Genomic DNA, 16506 nt, shown 5'->3' on the forward strand with positions numbered 1-16506 from the left:
CGAGAACTGGAAGCAGGCATTGATTGGATGTGGACCCTCTGCTTCCAGAGACTTGTCGCCACCGGGGGGTGCGCGCGGCTCCCCACCTCCAAATTTTACGTTCCTGCTTCTTACCTTTCCCGGTGGGGGAGCTTCTACTTGAGCTTCCATGGGCCCGCACTGAGGCTGGTCAGTCCCATCGATGCATGTATCGTTGCTATTCCTGGACCAAAGCAGCAAACAACGAACCGCGGCGACGGGTAACCAACAGCAGCGCACGAGGGCGCCGTCATACCGGGATCCGCTGGACTGGTCCTTGTCCCCCAGCCTCGAAGAGAGACTTTGCCTTCTCGCGATCCCTCGTGGCACCGCTGGATGCGACGTGTGGGCCGACTTAAAACGGCCGGCGTCTGTTCGGGTTGGCCAGTCGTTTGTCTCTGGGCTGGTTGCACGTGTCCCTGAACACAGCAGGTCTCCGATCGCGCTAGCAGGCGAGATGTCGATGACCAGTCGATGGGTCCTGAACAACCTGGGCATGTCGGGCAAGAGCGGGCGCGAGCGTTTCGACGGGTACCTGAATACTATGGGCGGTTAGAAGGATGGCTCGCACGTGCAAATACATTGGTAAAGGTGGTAGCTGCTGCTAATTTGCCCAATTTTATTGAGGCTCAACTAGAGATCTGGTTGGTTGGTTGCCTTAGATCGAGTCTATTTTCGTCTTTTTGCCCATCGCGCTGCCGCGCTTGTTAGTTGCTATGGGAAGTCGCTTATCCATATTACCACACCTCTTCAGGCGTCCTCATTTCGCTGCCAATGCTTCCGAATCGAAGGGACCAACATATGCATCTGCATGGATGTCTATGCTGTACATCTCGGATCGAAGAGACCGCTAGACCTTTTTCGCATTCCGGGCTATAAGGGCAGTTTGAACTGTGGGACAGTTGTGGGACAGTTGTAGGGAAGTTGTGAATAATCCGACCAGCTACTGCACGACCTCCAAGCTAGATAGGTGCACTACTCCTCACGCTGAAATCTTACTGTTGTCAGCTATATCTGCCTCTCAAGAGTGATAATGAAACGCTGATAACGGCATAGGTACAACAAGATGACAATGCCCAATTCCCATGACGTTGCTCCTGTTGCCATCTTCTCAGCTCCTCGGAGAAGTGCGCTTTTGAATCTATCAAGCAAGGATTGATTGCTTGGTCGTGGCTTCGCCAAATGGGGTACGGCGGCAAGAGAGGAGCCCAGCGCTTACAATGGTTCAGGGTGGAGAATAATCCTGGACGGCGATCGCTTGGCAAACCAGGCCTAAACCAGTCAGACCCCGGCATCCCAAATCCAGATTCGACTGGGGTAATAGATCCCTGTCCACTGGTCCGCCTGGCCATCTCCATTCTTCAAGATGCGCCCTGGCTTGCCTGGGCAATTTACGGGCTGGAAGCCGAGCAGGGGTTCCATTCGGCAGCCAAAGATAGACGCCCTCCGCATACTATGGCTCGTCATGGACGGTCCCTACCTATATAGATACCCTCCGCCCTCGATCATCATGTAAATTAACTCTCGACACCTCACCTCTTATATCATCTCGCCAGATCTTCCCTGGGGCTCTCTTCCCTTTCCAATTTTTCCCTTGTATTCTGTGTATCTGTGCTTGGGTTTTCAGGCTTTTCCTTTAATTTAACGCTTGATGCCCGGTATATACGCATAATCTTTTCTTCTGCTACGGATCTCGACTACCTGGCACACAGCCACCGTCTCCAGAGCTTCACGAACCGATCCACACCTCACAACTTACGCAACCATGCATGCCTCACTATGGCTGGTCTCAGCGCTCAGCGCCTCCGTCCTGGCTGCTCCCAAGTTTCCAGTGTTTAACACCAACACCGCCATACCCGAAGGCCTAGAGGCCTTATCGGACTACTTCAACCTGTTGGCGAGCAAGGTGCAACAGAACCGGCATAACCAAGAAGCCCCGGCCTGCGACTTGTCCAAAATACAGCAACCAACCGGTATGTCATAAACCCACCAACCTTGTACTCTCTCAACCTCCCCACCTCGAGGACTAACACGAACACAACCCAGCCTCTCCACCCCTCCCACCAGTGGCGGCGGGTCTCCACCTGAAGCACATCGCCATCGGGCGCGGCACCCAAAACTACACCTGCGACGTCACCAACGCGACCGCGGCCCCGGTCGCCACAGGCGCAGTCGCCACCCTCTTCAACGCCTCGTGTCTCGCCTCCGCCCACCGGGACCTCTTCGGCACGCTCCCGCGCGCGTCGATGCTGTTCAACCTAACCCTGCCGAGCGACAGCTCGGTGCAGCACCTGTTTCCCAGCAACCTCAACGTCAGCGGGCACCACTTCTTCAACGCCTCGGGCGTGCCCTTCTTCGACCTCGACACCGACCCGGACATGCAGCTGGGCCGCCTGCCCTGCACCAAGAACGCCAGCAGCCCGGCCCCCGCCGACGCCGCCAGGGGCCAGAGGGGCGAGCCCGCCGTGCCGTGGCTGCAGCTCGTCGCCGCCGAGGGCGCCACCGGCGGGCTGCAGGAGGTCTACCGCCTCGGCACCGTGGGCGGGAGCGCCCCGGCCACGTGCGAGGGCATGCCTGCTAACTTTGAGGTCCAGTATTCTGCCGAGTGAGTTTGCCCTCCCAGAAAAGAAACTTCGTAAAGGAATGGTCACTAATGGTGCGCTTTAGATACTGGTTCTACGAGGGGAAGCCCGAGACAGAGGACGTGTAGTTGCATGACTTGACGAGGAACTGTATCATATAGGGGGGGCTTTTTGCTTTTCTCTCGCGTTTCCTTTCTTTTCATTTATTGCATGCATCACCATTCGACCACGGGATGGCATGCGGTTATGGGCGTTGATGGCGCCATCAGTTTGGTTCACTGCGAAGACAGGGCTGTTGACAGCATATATATCCATTTCCACATCCCTATTATTCAAGCCCTGGAGGAGCAGTTGGGTTTCCAGATGCAACGGGGGGTGGACAGAGAAAGGGATCATCCTCGATGATGGATAAAAAAAGATAGTAATGCTTATGAAAGTTTCCCAGCCACCGCTGAATCCAGTTTACTGCTGCTGTCGCCGTGCCTACGTTGTTTGGTCATGCTAAGCTATCTTCAACACTAGGCGTGGGACTTTCTTTGCTCAGTGCTTAGTCGGGTAAGGGGGGTGGTTGACGGTTGACTCTGTTTTTAGGATCCCACGCAGCACATGTAATGACATTACGACATTGCCACGCAAGAAAGGGGGAGCCGTCCTACTGTGTGGATGGGGTTCATCGTCATCCGCAGGGCAAGCCTCCAAGTGCTAATAAGCGCCAAGGATCGTGAAGTGGACAAGATAGGTGAAATCTCCACAGGAGTTACTGGCTCATACCTGAATCAAGCCCCACCGCCTCTTCCTTTTCCTTGGCTGTTCCTGGCTGTTTTGTGAAACGGGATGACGAATTGTTAGTGGGAACTAATCTCCTAGGAACAACAAGACTTGGTAGAAAGGGGGCGATCTCTAACCCCTAACCAGGGCTGACAGGAATATTCCCCAACAGGCCCGCTCTCTTAGACGCAAAGGTGTTTCGAAATTGTTGGCATTGCGAGTGTGCTTCAGCGTAAGCGGCAGGCAAACTTTCATGTGTGCCATTCCCTTGTTTTGCAGCTAGATATGCAAGGTATTTTGATTTTCATTTACAGGACCGCGGCACATTCAACTCAACCCCCTAAGGCTCCGTCCAGTTTACTTGGTCCATAACCTGCCCCGCTGAAGGGTGGGCATACCCTATCCTCAACCTTAGCCGCAAGGGCTGGAGAAGACGCTTCGTTAGCAAGAGGCCTGCACTAGCGAGACGCTATCTAATGAAGTGGCGAAACTTACCCCTTTGCATCCTGTCACTCTCATGATCTGTGACGCTTCTGCCCCCGGTCCCAGCTGAGAACTCGAGACACTCATCAGTTGCAGCTTCTGAGATTTCGGCACTGCTGCCTGCAGGCCGACGTTTGACAAGCTGGCCGACGATGACGTGTTCCTAAAGCGGGCCACGGCCTGGATCATGCCCTCTGCGTTCCGCTGGGTTTGAATTGTGACATTCAGGCCGTTGTTATCATAGCACGGGTGCCCAGCGGCTGCCTGTTGTGCTTGGGGAGGGGGCGATGAGACGGGAGAAAAGAGATCGACATTCGACGACGAAGGTGGTGCGGCAGGGGGGTTCGAAGCCGCGCCTGGGGAGAACAGATCCATAATGGAGGCGACGTTTGACTGCCCCGGAGGCGGTGACGTCGAAGCGGGGCCCGGTGAGGCCGTGCCCCCGAGGATGTCCGCTAGCAGATCGGTGTTATTCTGACCACCGCCGTTGACAGGTGGCACGGGGACGTCGCCATCACCCATAAGGTCGAAGAGAAGATCTTCCTCCTTGGGCTTCGCAACTTTAGCTTTACCCCTGCCAGGCTTGGCAGTCTTCCTGGCGGCTTCTCCGAGGACTCGGGACGACTCCTTAATCTGAGGAGGGGGCATCTTCTCCAGCACACCGCGGCGTATTTGGTCGTGGGCGAACAAATTCCCATATTCCACTGCCCTCTGCTGGACCTCAACATCCAGGCTTGTCGAGTGAGCTTGCAACAAGCGTCGGATCCGCTCGATCTGAGCTGGCTCGGAGAGCCTCGTCGTTAGTTTCATGAGAGCCGTAACGATGTATTCGGTCGAAACTTGAGTGGCGTAGCTGCTGTTCAGGATATTGGAGAACAGGTCGATGATCTCGTGCTCCTTCACTACCTGCACAAGCTCTTCTTCCTCGTATTGCCCACCCCGGAGCAGGGAATCGCCATACTCGCCGATACACCAAGCGCCGGCCTGCGTCAAGCTTTCTTGGGTGATGTCCTTCTTCAAGTTCGTGTACAGCTTCTGAACGGCATACGTCTGCAGCTCAGGAGTCGTTGCAATGAGCCTGATGAAAGAGGACAGGATGGGCTCCTTGACGTAGTTACCCGCCAGAGTCAAGGCTCGCAGCATGGTGTCGATGTGCCATCGTTTATTCGGCGCATATCTGTCGGCTGCAATACCGATTTGGCTGGTCATGGTCGGCTTGAACTCGTTATCGGCGCCTTCCAGGAAAGCGAGCAACTCTCGAACCAAAACACGGACGTTGCTCTCGTTGATTAGTGTGAAACTGAGGTCCAGCGCTCTCCTCCTGATGCTAATATCCGGATCCCTAAGACATTCCAGGATCGTGTTCCGGTGTCTCTGCACTGCGTTGGTATCGATGGCGACTACCTTGACGAGGGTATTCAGGGCAACATATCGAATGTTGTTGTCTCTGTTCGTCAGGAACTTGCCGAGGATATTGACTCCCATCACTCGCAAACCGGAATCTGCCTCGATATCTAGGATTGTGAGCACGGCCTCGTAAAGGATCGAGTTTCCGACATTCTTTGACGAGTCAGTATTGGTTGCGACTTGGGCCAAAATGTCGTTGATCTTCTCTGTGACCTGGGCATCCCCCCGTGCGAGGACTCGGAGGAGTCGAAGGATCTTGACCTGCAGGAAGGGGTCCGTAATCCCGGTAACATCGTGCTCGGGTGCATAGCCCGAAGAAGCCAGACCTTTCAGGGTCTTAACAAGTCCCGGTACGAATGCTCTAAACTTCTCAATGATACCCTCTTCTCCACCCTCGGCCTCGTCTGCCTCGCAGAGGCTGGTCACGAGCGTCAAGCCGCAGAGCAGGACTCCGTGATTTCTGTCGGATAGGAGGCCGGAAGCCTTCTCGAGGAAGTGCTCTTGAAGATCCGGGACCTTTCGGCAGATACGCATCGCGCACAGCGCGGCTTTCCGGCGGATGTATGGGTTGGCCGTAGACACCAGTGTTTCTACTTCGGAGAACAGGTCTCTCGACATCTCGACGGAGGCAATATTCCCAAGGGTGCAGAGCGCAAGCCCGACGACGTATTGGTTCGAGTGAGATAGATCACTAGGCAACTCCGGTTAGCTGCCTGGGGTGTCCCGAGCATATTTATGGGCCTGCATACTTTTTGAGCGAGTTTGTGACCAGCGTGAGGACTTCTTGGTTCTCGTCGAGCAAAAGACTGGTGGCCAGGTGGCCCAACCGCTTATCGGCGAAGCGAGGCGATGCCAGCAGCTTGAGACACTCGATCTGCCCGAAGTGCGTTCGTTCGCCGAGCGTGAAGAGGTAAAGTAGCTTCGCCACATTATTGCGCCTGGTAGAAAGAAGGGAGGGGGGACTCGTTAGTCGGGAGCACATGAAGGAGGGCGGCCTCTGCCTACCGAATGCTGTGATCCGCGCTCTCTTCTCTGAAGCTCGCCCGGATGGATGCGCTCTCCTTCTGAATGACGGCTCTTTCGTCGGCAATTGTCTTGGCCGCGCGGACGTTGCGGATGAACTGCTTCACTGCGAGGGGTACGAATTGTCAGCCAGAGGTTGCCGTCGAGATGGAGACGGTGTCCGCCCCCAGTATACTTACAGGAACTCATTGTGAGATGACAGGGCCCACTAAGGGGCCGTCGAACGTATCCTGACCAGATTGAGTGAGTGGCGGAGGATGATACGCGGGTTTTGGAGCAGTTCCTCGTGGAGAGCGACGTGGATAGGAGCTATATCTTTTCGATGGCTGCCAGTCCGGGGTCGAGAGTGGCCTGGGCTCCCGTCTTTGGTGGGATGAATGTGGTTGACGCCTGAAATATGGGGCGCGCAACCTAAGCCAGGTGACCAAGCCCGTGACCTCGAAATTGTTAGAGCGAACGACACCCCTGTATTAGTCGCAGACCCTGAGCAGCTAGGTGAGCCTTGGTTGGGGCACTACGGCTGCCGAAAACTGCGCGATACCGAAGCTGCCTCTTCTCTTCACGCCTGAAGTCGTCTTCGGTCTGAGCGATGGGGAAGTTCAACACATCAAGGGCGGGGACAAGTTGGTGGCAGAGCGAGTCCCGATGGAAAAGCAGAAGGATCTTGAAGCTGGCATGGCGGATCTAAAGGAGCCTAGAAAGTACAAACAGTGCGCCTGAGAGCACTACTGCAGCAAGTAAACCACCCTAGGATATCGATGTCCCGTCATACCCGAATATCTTGGTACTCCCTCCTCGACAAGCAGCCTTATCACCTCCTCGTGGTTCCTTTTAGCGGCTTTTGTCAACGGAGTTTCGTCTTCGTCATCTTTCGCATCGAGGTCCACCGCGCGTGGAGGAGACGAGGAAGACCCGGTGCTACCTGCCGGAGCTGGTCCAGAAGGGTTGTCTACTTTTAACAGCGTAGCAACGACATAGACGTGTCCCTCCTGCGCTGCCAATGACAGTGGAGTTCGACCCTTATTGTCCCTTTCGTCAGGGTCAACCTCAGGATAGGATTGCAGGAAAAACTCCACAATCGTATTAAACCCACCAACCGCTGCCCAGGCCAAAGGTGTGCAACCACGTTTATCCTTCTAGAAGGGACTAAATTCCCCTCGGTATTCCGTTCATAAGGGCGAGAGCCTTGTCGCACCATTTTCCGAGATAAGATAGATCCTATGTCGGTAGTGCTGTCACTCTCTTGCCGATTAAAGTCTGGCTCATGATTGCTGGCTTTTACGGGCGCAGGCATGCCGCAGGACTCGCAGGGGTCCTTTAATGCTATGCATCTGGCCTCCTTAAAGGATGTGCCTCCGTGTTGAGGACCCACTCATCTAGGCTGACTGTCTCCCAGTCCGAGTAGATGAGGTAGAAATACTTGAGAGTCTCGGCGAGCCAAAAGCTCTCCATGCTGTCGACTTGAACCGGCTGATCCATCCTGACGTCTCTCAAGCTCGCCGCCGCGATATCCGTCCGCGTGTGCATCTCGATGTGGCGGAACATGTTCCATGCCTTCTCCATCCACGCCGGATCGCCCGTGATCCTGTACATGATGAACACGGACTCGATGGCCTCCGGGCGCAGAATGTATTTCGCGTCGTTCACGTCCACCATCCCGGGCGATAACCGGCGGTCTTTGATGATTTTGTCCACTCGCTCCTCCGCCTCCCGACGTCCTGCCTCGGTCTCCTCCACGTTCGGCTTCGCTGAGCTCCAGAAATCCCTGACGGCCATGCGCCACTTCTCTTCGGAAAACGAGCATTTCTCGCCCGTCTGGCTATCCTCTATAGACCCGCAAGGGACGAAGCTGAAGATCTCGGGACCGATACCCGACGCGGTGGAGTTGTAAATCCAGACACAGGCATCCGTCAACTGGATTGCGACATCGAGATCCTCTTGGCGCTCGAAAATACGTGATGCAATGCCCACCATACCACCCGTGAAGCAGGTGAGGTGCTGTCCTCTGGCAGTGGTCGCAATTTTGGCGTGCTCCTTTGACTCACTCACACGAACATCGCCCGATATAATCAGCGGGATATCCTGCGGGTTCAGTGCCCGGCGGAAGAGATGCTTCTTGGCCACGTCGATGAACCCTTCGTACATCTTGCGAGGCTGCTCCAAGAGCCCGCCCAGTAGCAAGTATTGTTTTGGCAGATACCTGCAAACCGTCGTTAGCACAGATATCCTGGAGTCACCGCCCTTGTGGACACGCCATAACGTACTCATACAAAGAATCCGACATGCCACCCAGTGTAAAGGCGTTATCCCCGTTGAAAGTCGGCCCGGCGCCGTCGAGGACGATGGGCCACATTCCCGGCAGCTTCGTCGTGCTCTGGCCCTTCTCGAACTCGTCCGCGATGCGCTGGACGGCATCGTAGTACTTCATGTCCCCCGTCAACTGCGAGAGCTTCGTAAACTCGAGCGACAGGGACCCGACCTCTGCCACGAGCATCGAGCGAGGCGCCGTCTGAGCCTTGCCAAGCATGTACCTAAAGTTCACGCTACATCAGTCGCCAATCCTCCAAAAAATGCCACAGATCCCAAACCAAGACTCACGTATTAGTCGACCACCGCGAAATCGGCATCCGATTCGGCGTATCGAAAGCACACATCAGCAGCTCCCCAACCTCGACCGCCTTATCCAGCAGCACAGGGAACTTCCCCCCACTCAGCTCATGCGCAGCCAGGAACCCGCCGAGGTACCTGATCGTCGTCTCAAACACATTAACGCTACCGCCCCCGCCGCCCGCCGGCCCAGCCGCGAAGTCGATCCCCCGGCACGCCTCCGCCGCCTCGGCGAACTCCTCCCTCAGACCCATGATCCACAGCGTGTCCAGCGCGTCCACCAGAGTCGCCGCCCACCCGCCAAACGGGTCCTTGCCCCCGCCCGTCAGCGGCCCGACCTCGTCGCGCATCCACGCCCGCGTCCTGTACCCCTCCCAGCTGTGCCGGAAGCTGTCCCTCACGGCCGCGAGCCGCTCCTCGCGGGTCCGTCGCGCCTCCGCGTCCTCAGAGGACGTCGGCGCAGGGTGTTTCTGGATCCGCGGGATCCGCGGGCCGGGGGCGGCGGCGGAGGCGGCCGTGCCGGTGGGCAGGGCGCGAAGCGAGGTGACCGGGTAGTGGTCGGGCAGCTTCGACCAGCGGATCTTGGGATTCTTCTTGCCGTCGGCGCCGGCGTCGGCGTCGGGGCCTCGGAGGGGGCCACGACGCGGCGGCACGTCGTTCCGGCTCGGGCTGGGGCGGCTGGCGGACAGGAAGAACCAGCTGCACAGGAGCCAGGTAGCCACGATGGCTATGAGGGGCCGCCATCGTCTCAGGGGCGGCATTGTGTTTTCTTTCGGAGGCGCCGGTTTCCGGAACGCAAGGCGGTAGGTAGGTGGTCGGCGAGGGGCTTTCCGGGGTGCGGAAGCCGGATGAGGAAGAAGGTGGTGACGGAGCTCGAGTTCAGCGGCAGGGGGCTCACATCGCAATCAAGGGAGAGCTGCAAAACCAAGTGACGCCCACATGTGTTGGACACTAATTGAGGCCACCGCACAAATATGAGGAAAAGGGAAGACCCGAGTCTATCGTCTTCTTAACGAAAAGTATAGCAGGAATGGTACTTTTGGATTGAAGGTTCCAAAACGCCATATGTATCTAAGCTTTAGTTTCGTTGCGGTCTCAAACTCTCAATGACCTATGTACTACGGGTAGAGCGGGACTTGCCGTCTGATTCAGCTTGCGTGCAAGAGTGGGGTTGCTTTGGCTGTTGGGTGCAGAACTACTAAGTGCGGGGTCGCAATGTTGGGCACCGGCTCCTCACCGCGATACCCTCGTGTCTAGGACATGAACCGGCGGGCGGGACGCTGCCAGCAGGACGAATGGCATCTACCCGAACCAGATCCGTGGGTCTGCCCTAACCTCCCTATAAGGCTGCAGCAATGAATGTTGGGGAGACCTAATCTTGGAGATGAGAGGCGGACCAAGCTTTGTAGGGAAGGAGCTAGAGAGCACTGCCACAATCGACCTGCATCGTTCCTGGATCTACCAGGAGATCGCTTTAATAATCACGTATGCGAATTAGTGGCGAGTCGAAGAACATGCTGTACCTATTCTCGACAGAAAATACTATCAAAAGCTCGGCCGGTTGAGGTAGTGAGGAGAATGATAGCAATAGACACGCTTGTTGGGCGAGAAATGCAAAGCAAAGCCCGGCCAGCCAGATCCGTCACCTCCAGTCTCCTTCCCAATCCTCCATGATCCATGGCCAACTTCAAGAGAATCGCTCGACGTCTCCCCTAGGGTCGACGCCGGGTCCCTTTAGGGGACACGTTTGGAATCCATCCAGAACAGGAGAACAAGTAAAATCCGAGAGGGGAAGGGCCGGTTAGTTGCCGTGGCATGAGCGGCGTGAGAGTGTTGGGCTAAGGATCATTAATCTATTTCTGCATCATGAGCTGAACGAACTCGTTGTCTATCACAGGCAGGTTAGCTAAGACTGGAATCATGCGACCCGATAACAGCAGTGCAGAACTAACAGTCAATCCGGCCGTCGCCATCTTGGTCCGCCTCTCGGATCATCTCGTCGACTTCTTCGTCCGTCAGCTTTTCGCCGATGGAAGTCATGACATGGCGCAGCTCGGCAGCGGATATGAAGCCATTGTTATCACGATCAAAGACCTGTAAGCATGTAAGCCCATCTAGTTCAATCCTGGGATCTTCGGCGGGCTGGCAGCATATCGGACCTTGAACGCTTCACGGATCTCCTCCTCGGAGTCCGTGTCCTTCATCTTCCGGGCCATCATCGTGAGAAACTCTGGTGGGTATTAGAACTCGAAATAGGCCAGGCATATAGGAAGTGGACGCACCTGGGAAGTCAATAGTGCCGTTGTTATCAGCGTCGACCTCGTTGATCATGTCCTGCAGCTCGGACTCGGACGGGTTCTGCCCCAGGGATCGCATCACCGTGCCCAGCTCCTTGGTGGTGATTTGTCCTTGACCACGAGTTAGCATTTTTTTTGTTGTTGTTGATGCGGTGTGGCGCGCGAGCATCTGCTGCTGGGACTGGCTAGACGAAACTCTTGTCGCGTCGCATTGCAGCTTCAGGATGCTATGATGGGCTTGGGGTTGCGAAAGTCGGGAAGGAGCAGCTGGAAACTAACCATCGCCATCTTTATCCTGCCCAACACATGTGTTATTAGTATTGTATTTGGCGGCCGCCTGGGCAGTCATGCTGGGTGGGCGCAGCTTACAAACAGAGAGAATGCCTCCTTGAACTCGGAAACCTGCTCCTCGGTGAGGGAATCGGCCTGTTGCATAGCCCATTGTCAGTGAACCTAATCCTCCTGGTTTTACTTTGCTGCCCCTCTCAGCCGCGGGGTTATTCTCCAGGATAGGAGAAAGATGGGCGGTGGACAAACCATGATGACAGCGACGACGTTGAGCTAAGCTCGAAGCAAACTCTTGGGGAGTAGAAAAGCGTGGGGAGGGATGTTGCGATCAAATTATTGTCTGAGGGCACAATTTCCAGCCGAGAGTTAAGAAGTGGTGAGATGCGTCCTCGGTATTTTTTTGGATGGAGGGGAAAGTGTTGGATGCTGTCAGACAGAAAAGCTCCCAATTAAGTTTATAAGGGTCAAGACTCGGGGAGGGCGCCTAGTTAAGGTAGGTACACTGGGCCGGCCCCTGTATTACTGCAAACTGTGAGTGGAAATTGCAGGGGGATGTACTCCGTAACAAAGGGCATCGACTGCCCATAGGAGCTGGTGGCTGACTCCACTCACCTGGCAACACCTGTCAGAACAGGCCAGGGAGGCTAGCTACAGCCTCCACAGTAGCTCCAACCTCTCGCTCAGCCTCATTCCTGCAATTGTGTCCATTCGTTCGACAGTTGCGAAAACCGGCCTTGCGAGACTTCATGCGATGCCATGTGAACCTTCACCAATCGATCCACGGCAGGACCACCGACTACACAAAACAGACCACTCGCGCCCTGTCTGAAGGGAGAGTTCCTCCCCTTTCCCTGCGTCCGCCATGTGGCGAGACCGCACGAATCTGTAAGGACACTTACACCACCATCACATGCCAGCCGGCCAACTTCAACCCCAAGACCCCTGTCCTCTGTTAACAGCTCTCCGCCTCTCAGCTATATCTCATACCGGCAGTCGTACGCGCACCACCCGACACAGCGCACCCGGTATGGACCGTCGAGTTCCACCAGCGACCGCTTCGGCGGCGGCGGAGGAGGAGTCAACCCAGGCGGCGTGCTCTTCTCTGCCGACGAAGACCGGCGCGGCCTCCTGTCGCAGGGGGCGTACGACATCGACGACGGCGACGCCGTGATCGAGATGGACCTGCTGCCGCCGCGGTGGGCTGACATCACGGACGAGGTGACCGACATCCTCGCCGACATCGCCAGCAAGGGCCAGAAGCTCGAGCGCCTGCACCAGAAGCACGTGCTGCCCGGGTTCGACGACGAGGAGACCAAGAGGGCCGAGGAGGGCGAGATCGAGCTGCTGACGCAGCAGATCACAAAGGGCTTCCACGACTGCCACCGGTGCATCCAGCGGGTCGAGCAGATGGTGCGCGACGGCAAGAGCCAGGGCGAGATGAGCAAGGGGGAGGAGACCATGGCGAAGAATATCCAGATCAGCCTGGCCACGAGGGTGCAGGAGGCAAGCGCGGGGTTCCGGAAGAAGCAGAGCGCCTATCTAAAGAGTGAGTTGATGCAAATGGTACCCTCTCTGGCTTCTCAACGGGTTAGTGCTGACTGTCAAATCACCAGAATTGAGGGGCATGGGTGGTATATCCAGCCCTGCCGAGCGGGCTCCCACTCCCACCGTCGGGGGATATACCGACCCCTCGTTGCTGGAATCCGACGCGGACCGGTCGTTCTCGCAGTCCACCTTGCAGGCCACCTCCCACCAGAAGCTCCTCCACTCAAACGACGCCGCCATCCTGCAGCGCGAGCGGGAAATCGAGGACATCGCCCAGAGCATCATCGAGCTCTCGGATCTGTTCCGCGACCTGCAGACGATGGTGATAGACCAGGGGACCATGCTGGACAGGATAGACTACAACGTCGAGCGCATGGCGACCGACGTCAAGGGGGCCGAGAAGGAGCTCGTGATCGCGTCCGGATACCAGAAGAAGACGACCAAGAGGAAGATCATCCTCTTGCTCATACTTATCATTGCCGGCATGATAATATTGCTGGTCATCAAGCCGAAGAAGAGCAGCCGCAACAGCGGAGGCGGCGGCGGCGGCGGCGGCGACGACATCGAATAAGGTGCTGTGCAGTCTCGGCAGCAACCAGGCTAGATACTATAAGGCTTTGTTATCTTAAGCCTGAGCATGTCATATCCTGGATCCGTGTACAGATATTTGTTTTTTGGGAGCGAACTTGTCCGGCTATGGACGTAGGACTCATATTATATATACATATATATGTTCGAGTAGCGGCTCTATATGCAACTGTCATCGAGGCGGGTATGATTATTTTTATCTACATTCATTATTCTCGTCTCGTGACTGCTGGGCCTTCTTATTGATGAATGCGGACCACTGCTCCGTCCGCGCCCTGCCCAGCTTCCTAACCGCCTCTCTCAACTCGGGGATCGGCGGAAGGATCTCGGAGCCCCAGGCCTCGTCGCAGAGAGACTTTGCCTCCTCCAGAGTCAGCCGGTTTCCCCGGACCGCGGACCTCAGGCGTTGGTTCGCGGACCAATCGGCCCCATACAGATCGGCCAGGCGGAGCTGGACGACCTTGCGGAGCGCCCGGATGTCGACGGAGACGCCCCTCTCCTTCCATAGAGCCACGAGCCTGATCCCCCGCGCGAATGCGAAGTCGACGGGCTGCGTCGGATCCGTCAGGCTCGCCGTGGCATAGCGGTGGCGATACAAGGTCGAACGCGCGAAGCCACAGCGGATTATGCAGTGCTGAAGTTTCTTGTTGAAGATGAGCTGGATTGGATGCAGCTCGTGAAACAGGCTTAGGTCGCGAGGGATCATCTGGAAACTCCGGTAATGCGACTCCTTCTTCAGTATGTCCGGCACGTCGAACTTGTGGACGTTCAGTGTCGCCCGCTCCGAGGTTTGAAAAGAGTGGTATCGTTGCAATATCTCTAACGACAGGCGCTCGAGGTCGTCTGTGTGTCCTTCTCGTGCGAGCCTGAAAAGAATGGTCTGCAATGCCCGTGTTGCGAGAGGAAATCTCATGGCCATGATCCGGCGACATATGGCCACGTAGAACGGCAAATCCAGGGGGGGCCGATCACCCATCTGTGCGTGAGGTGATACGTCCCTGATGATGTGCATCGAGATGGCGTTACTCGTCGACGGAAAGACCTGCACGCCTCTCGAGTTCATGTCTTCAAGAACCCTTAGCGTCATTTGTTTGTTACCACTCCCCAAGCATGCAGAGAGCACGGCGTTCGACGCTAGGGCGACCGAGTCCAGAGAGACAGCAAGCCTGACTGCTAATATCAGCCGATACTTCTTCCAGTCGCCGAGCATGACAGCGGAACCGAGGATCAGTTGCTGGATATTCAGGTCGTCGAAAACGTCAGGGTGCACGTCGGATCGTAGCAGGTCCGTTAGCGCCTCGTAGTCGTCAACAGCGGCAAAATGTCTGATGGCCTTTGCATAGCTGGATGTACCGATGCTGATGTTGAACGTCTCCAACTGGTCTAGTCGGTGGAGAATCCGATCCGAAGACCGCTCTCGCAGAGCGATAGACTGCAGAGAGAGCGGCCCGATCCGATCAACCCCTAGGATCCGGACAACCTCAACTGCCATGTCAAGGGATATCCATGAGCTGGCGAACCACCTGGCCCCCAGCGCATCATTGTACGTCTTTTCTTGAATGCCGAACCTCCGGCCACGCACCTTGTTTACAAGGTGGCTAAAGGATTTGTCCGCAACAACATCATTTCCGGGTATATCGCTGTTATACTCGGCGGGCTCCTTTATTCCGGCAGCAAGAAATTCCGTTCGAACCATAGGGTCTCGTGGAAAGTAGCCTGCCAAGAACCTCAAGAAAGGCCTTGCGGCCAACGAAGAGGGGACGTCATTGTGGTAAAGCAGGAACTTGCGCCATGTACGCGCAATAGACTGTGTCCCCTGGGCGTAAAGATACGGCACCAAGCTGTCGTAGAGTCGACGGTGAATGCTGAGACGGTAGAGGCCCTTGAGAGTATCTTGGATAACGGGATCAGGGTCCCTGATGAATCGCTGGAGCATCCTGGCAAAACTGGGCGCCTCCAGACCAAAATTCGGGCTCAAGCGAAGGTGCCAGCGAAGGGCTTCTTTCTCCTGCCGACGGGATACAAAAGATGCGATCACCGTTTGGTATAACCTTGGCCAGCGAACACCATGCGCCTGGTGCAGCCACTCGGCATATTCCCATACACCCTCTAGCAGCACCTCGTCATGGAGAGCCACGTTCAGGATCGTCTGCCAGAAATCCGTCGACCCATCTCCCTCGACGTCACGGAGGGTCCGTCTCATTTGGAGGCCCCTAAAAACCATGGCAACGCCCCCGGGGCCATCGCGACGATAGCGGAAGGCGAGGATGCAATTCCACAGCTCAACATCGTTCTCGTTTTCTGGGTCGTCAATGAGACGGAACGACTTGGTGTTATCGGATGCGACATCGGACTCGAACAGCAACCGCTGGTGATCGCGGGCCAGGGAATGCCACTTTCCAAGCCCCCCAAGTCTGGCACTTGGCTCCCCTGGCAGGGACATAGATCTCTTGGTGCCATCTTCGAGATATAACGAGGGCGATACGCGTGTGTCCTCGTCGTCGAGGGGTTCGATTTCTGGGGACCTTTCCAAGAACTCCTCCAACAGATGATCAAGGTGGTCGAGCTCTCGGGTTTCGTTGCGGTCTACCACCACAGCGGCGGATGATACAATCGACCGGAAGTGTACAAGGTTTCGGGCAGGGATATTCGTCGATTTGGGTGACTGGAGAGAATAGTTGACGAGTTGCAAGCGACTGCAGGTGCGAAACCCTTGGTGGGCGTACCGATTTACCTGTCGAAGATTTCGATACACCAGTCGCATAGCTGTGGATGGGCCGCCGGCCGTGCTAGATGCTGCAATATCCCGTTCATTGCATTGGATCTTGCCAGAAGTCCAGGGTCATTGCTGAGAATAGCATGCTGTGGTGGTCGGGAACCGGCGTTCTCACAGAGAAAGA

The 16506-nt window shown here is 56.3% G+C and overlaps 5 protein-coding genes across 5 annotated transcripts; 2 read left to right on the top strand and 3 right to left on the bottom strand.

Annotated features, from left to right (window-relative positions):
• Nucleotides 1-1580: 1580 nt before the first annotated feature.
• QBC33DRAFT_276210 (malate dehydrogenase) lies at nucleotides 1581-2741 on the top strand. The gene is made up of 3 exons (XM_060423218.1): nucleotides 1581-1991; nucleotides 2065-2623; nucleotides 2686-2741. Exons 1-3 carry the CDS (start codon nucleotides 1784-1786, stop codon nucleotides 2726-2728), a joined length of 810 nt encoding a protein of 269 aa, XP_060286840.1. The 5' UTR covers nucleotides 1581-1783; the 3' UTR covers nucleotides 2729-2741.
• Nucleotides 2742-3708: 967 nt separating this feature from the next.
• On the bottom strand, nucleotides 3709-9649 carry QBC33DRAFT_576280 (glycosyl hydrolase family 47-domain-containing protein; the record flags this gene model as incomplete). The annotated part of the gene is made up of 8 exons (XM_060430900.1): nucleotides 3709-3792; nucleotides 3864-5949; nucleotides 6008-6196; nucleotides 6264-6387; nucleotides 7379-7380; nucleotides 7654-8481; nucleotides 8546-8812; nucleotides 8880-9649. 8 exons carry the CDS (start codon nucleotides 9647-9649, stop codon nucleotides 3709-3711), a joined length of 4350 nt encoding a protein of 1449 aa, XP_060286841.1.
• Nucleotides 9650-10361: 712 nt separating this feature from the next.
• Nucleotides 10362-11890, bottom strand: QBC33DRAFT_528750 (calmodulin). The gene is made up of 7 exons (XM_060427075.1): nucleotides 11723-11890; nucleotides 11555-11611; nucleotides 11465-11480; nucleotides 11171-11296; nucleotides 11048-11118; nucleotides 10841-10982; nucleotides 10362-10776 (listed from the first exon to the last, which is right to left on the bottom strand). The coding sequence occupies exons 1-7, from the start codon at nucleotides 11723-11725 to the stop codon at nucleotides 10742-10744; spliced, it is 450 nt and encodes a 149-aa protein (XP_060286842.1). The 5' UTR covers nucleotides 11726-11890; the 3' UTR covers nucleotides 10362-10741.
• Nucleotides 11891-12173: 283 nt separating this feature from the next.
• Nucleotides 12174-13635, top strand: QBC33DRAFT_528755 (t-SNARE). Its single transcript, XM_060427076.1, has 3 exons — nucleotides 12174-12358; nucleotides 12448-13019; nucleotides 13087-13635. Exons 1-3 carry the CDS (start codon nucleotides 12336-12338, stop codon nucleotides 13587-13589), a joined length of 1098 nt encoding a protein of 365 aa, XP_060286843.1. The 5' UTR covers nucleotides 12174-12335; the 3' UTR covers nucleotides 13590-13635.
• QBC33DRAFT_486401 (uncharacterized protein) lies at nucleotides 13636-16495 on the bottom strand. The gene has a single exon (XM_060425413.1). It carries the CDS (start codon nucleotides 16368-16370, stop codon nucleotides 13803-13805), a length of 2568 nt encoding a protein of 855 aa, XP_060286844.1. The 5' UTR covers nucleotides 16371-16495; the 3' UTR covers nucleotides 13636-13802.
• Between the last annotated feature and the right edge of the window lie 11 nt (nucleotides 16496-16506).

The sequence above is a fragment of the Phialemonium atrogriseum genome (assembly GCF_030411735.1).
Source record: "Phialemonium atrogriseum strain 8032-3 unplaced genomic scaffold QBC33scaffold_4, whole genome shotgun sequence".
In the NCBI taxonomy this organism is placed as follows: Eukaryota; Fungi; Ascomycota; class Sordariomycetes; order Cephalothecales; family Cephalothecaceae; genus Phialemonium; species Phialemonium atrogriseum.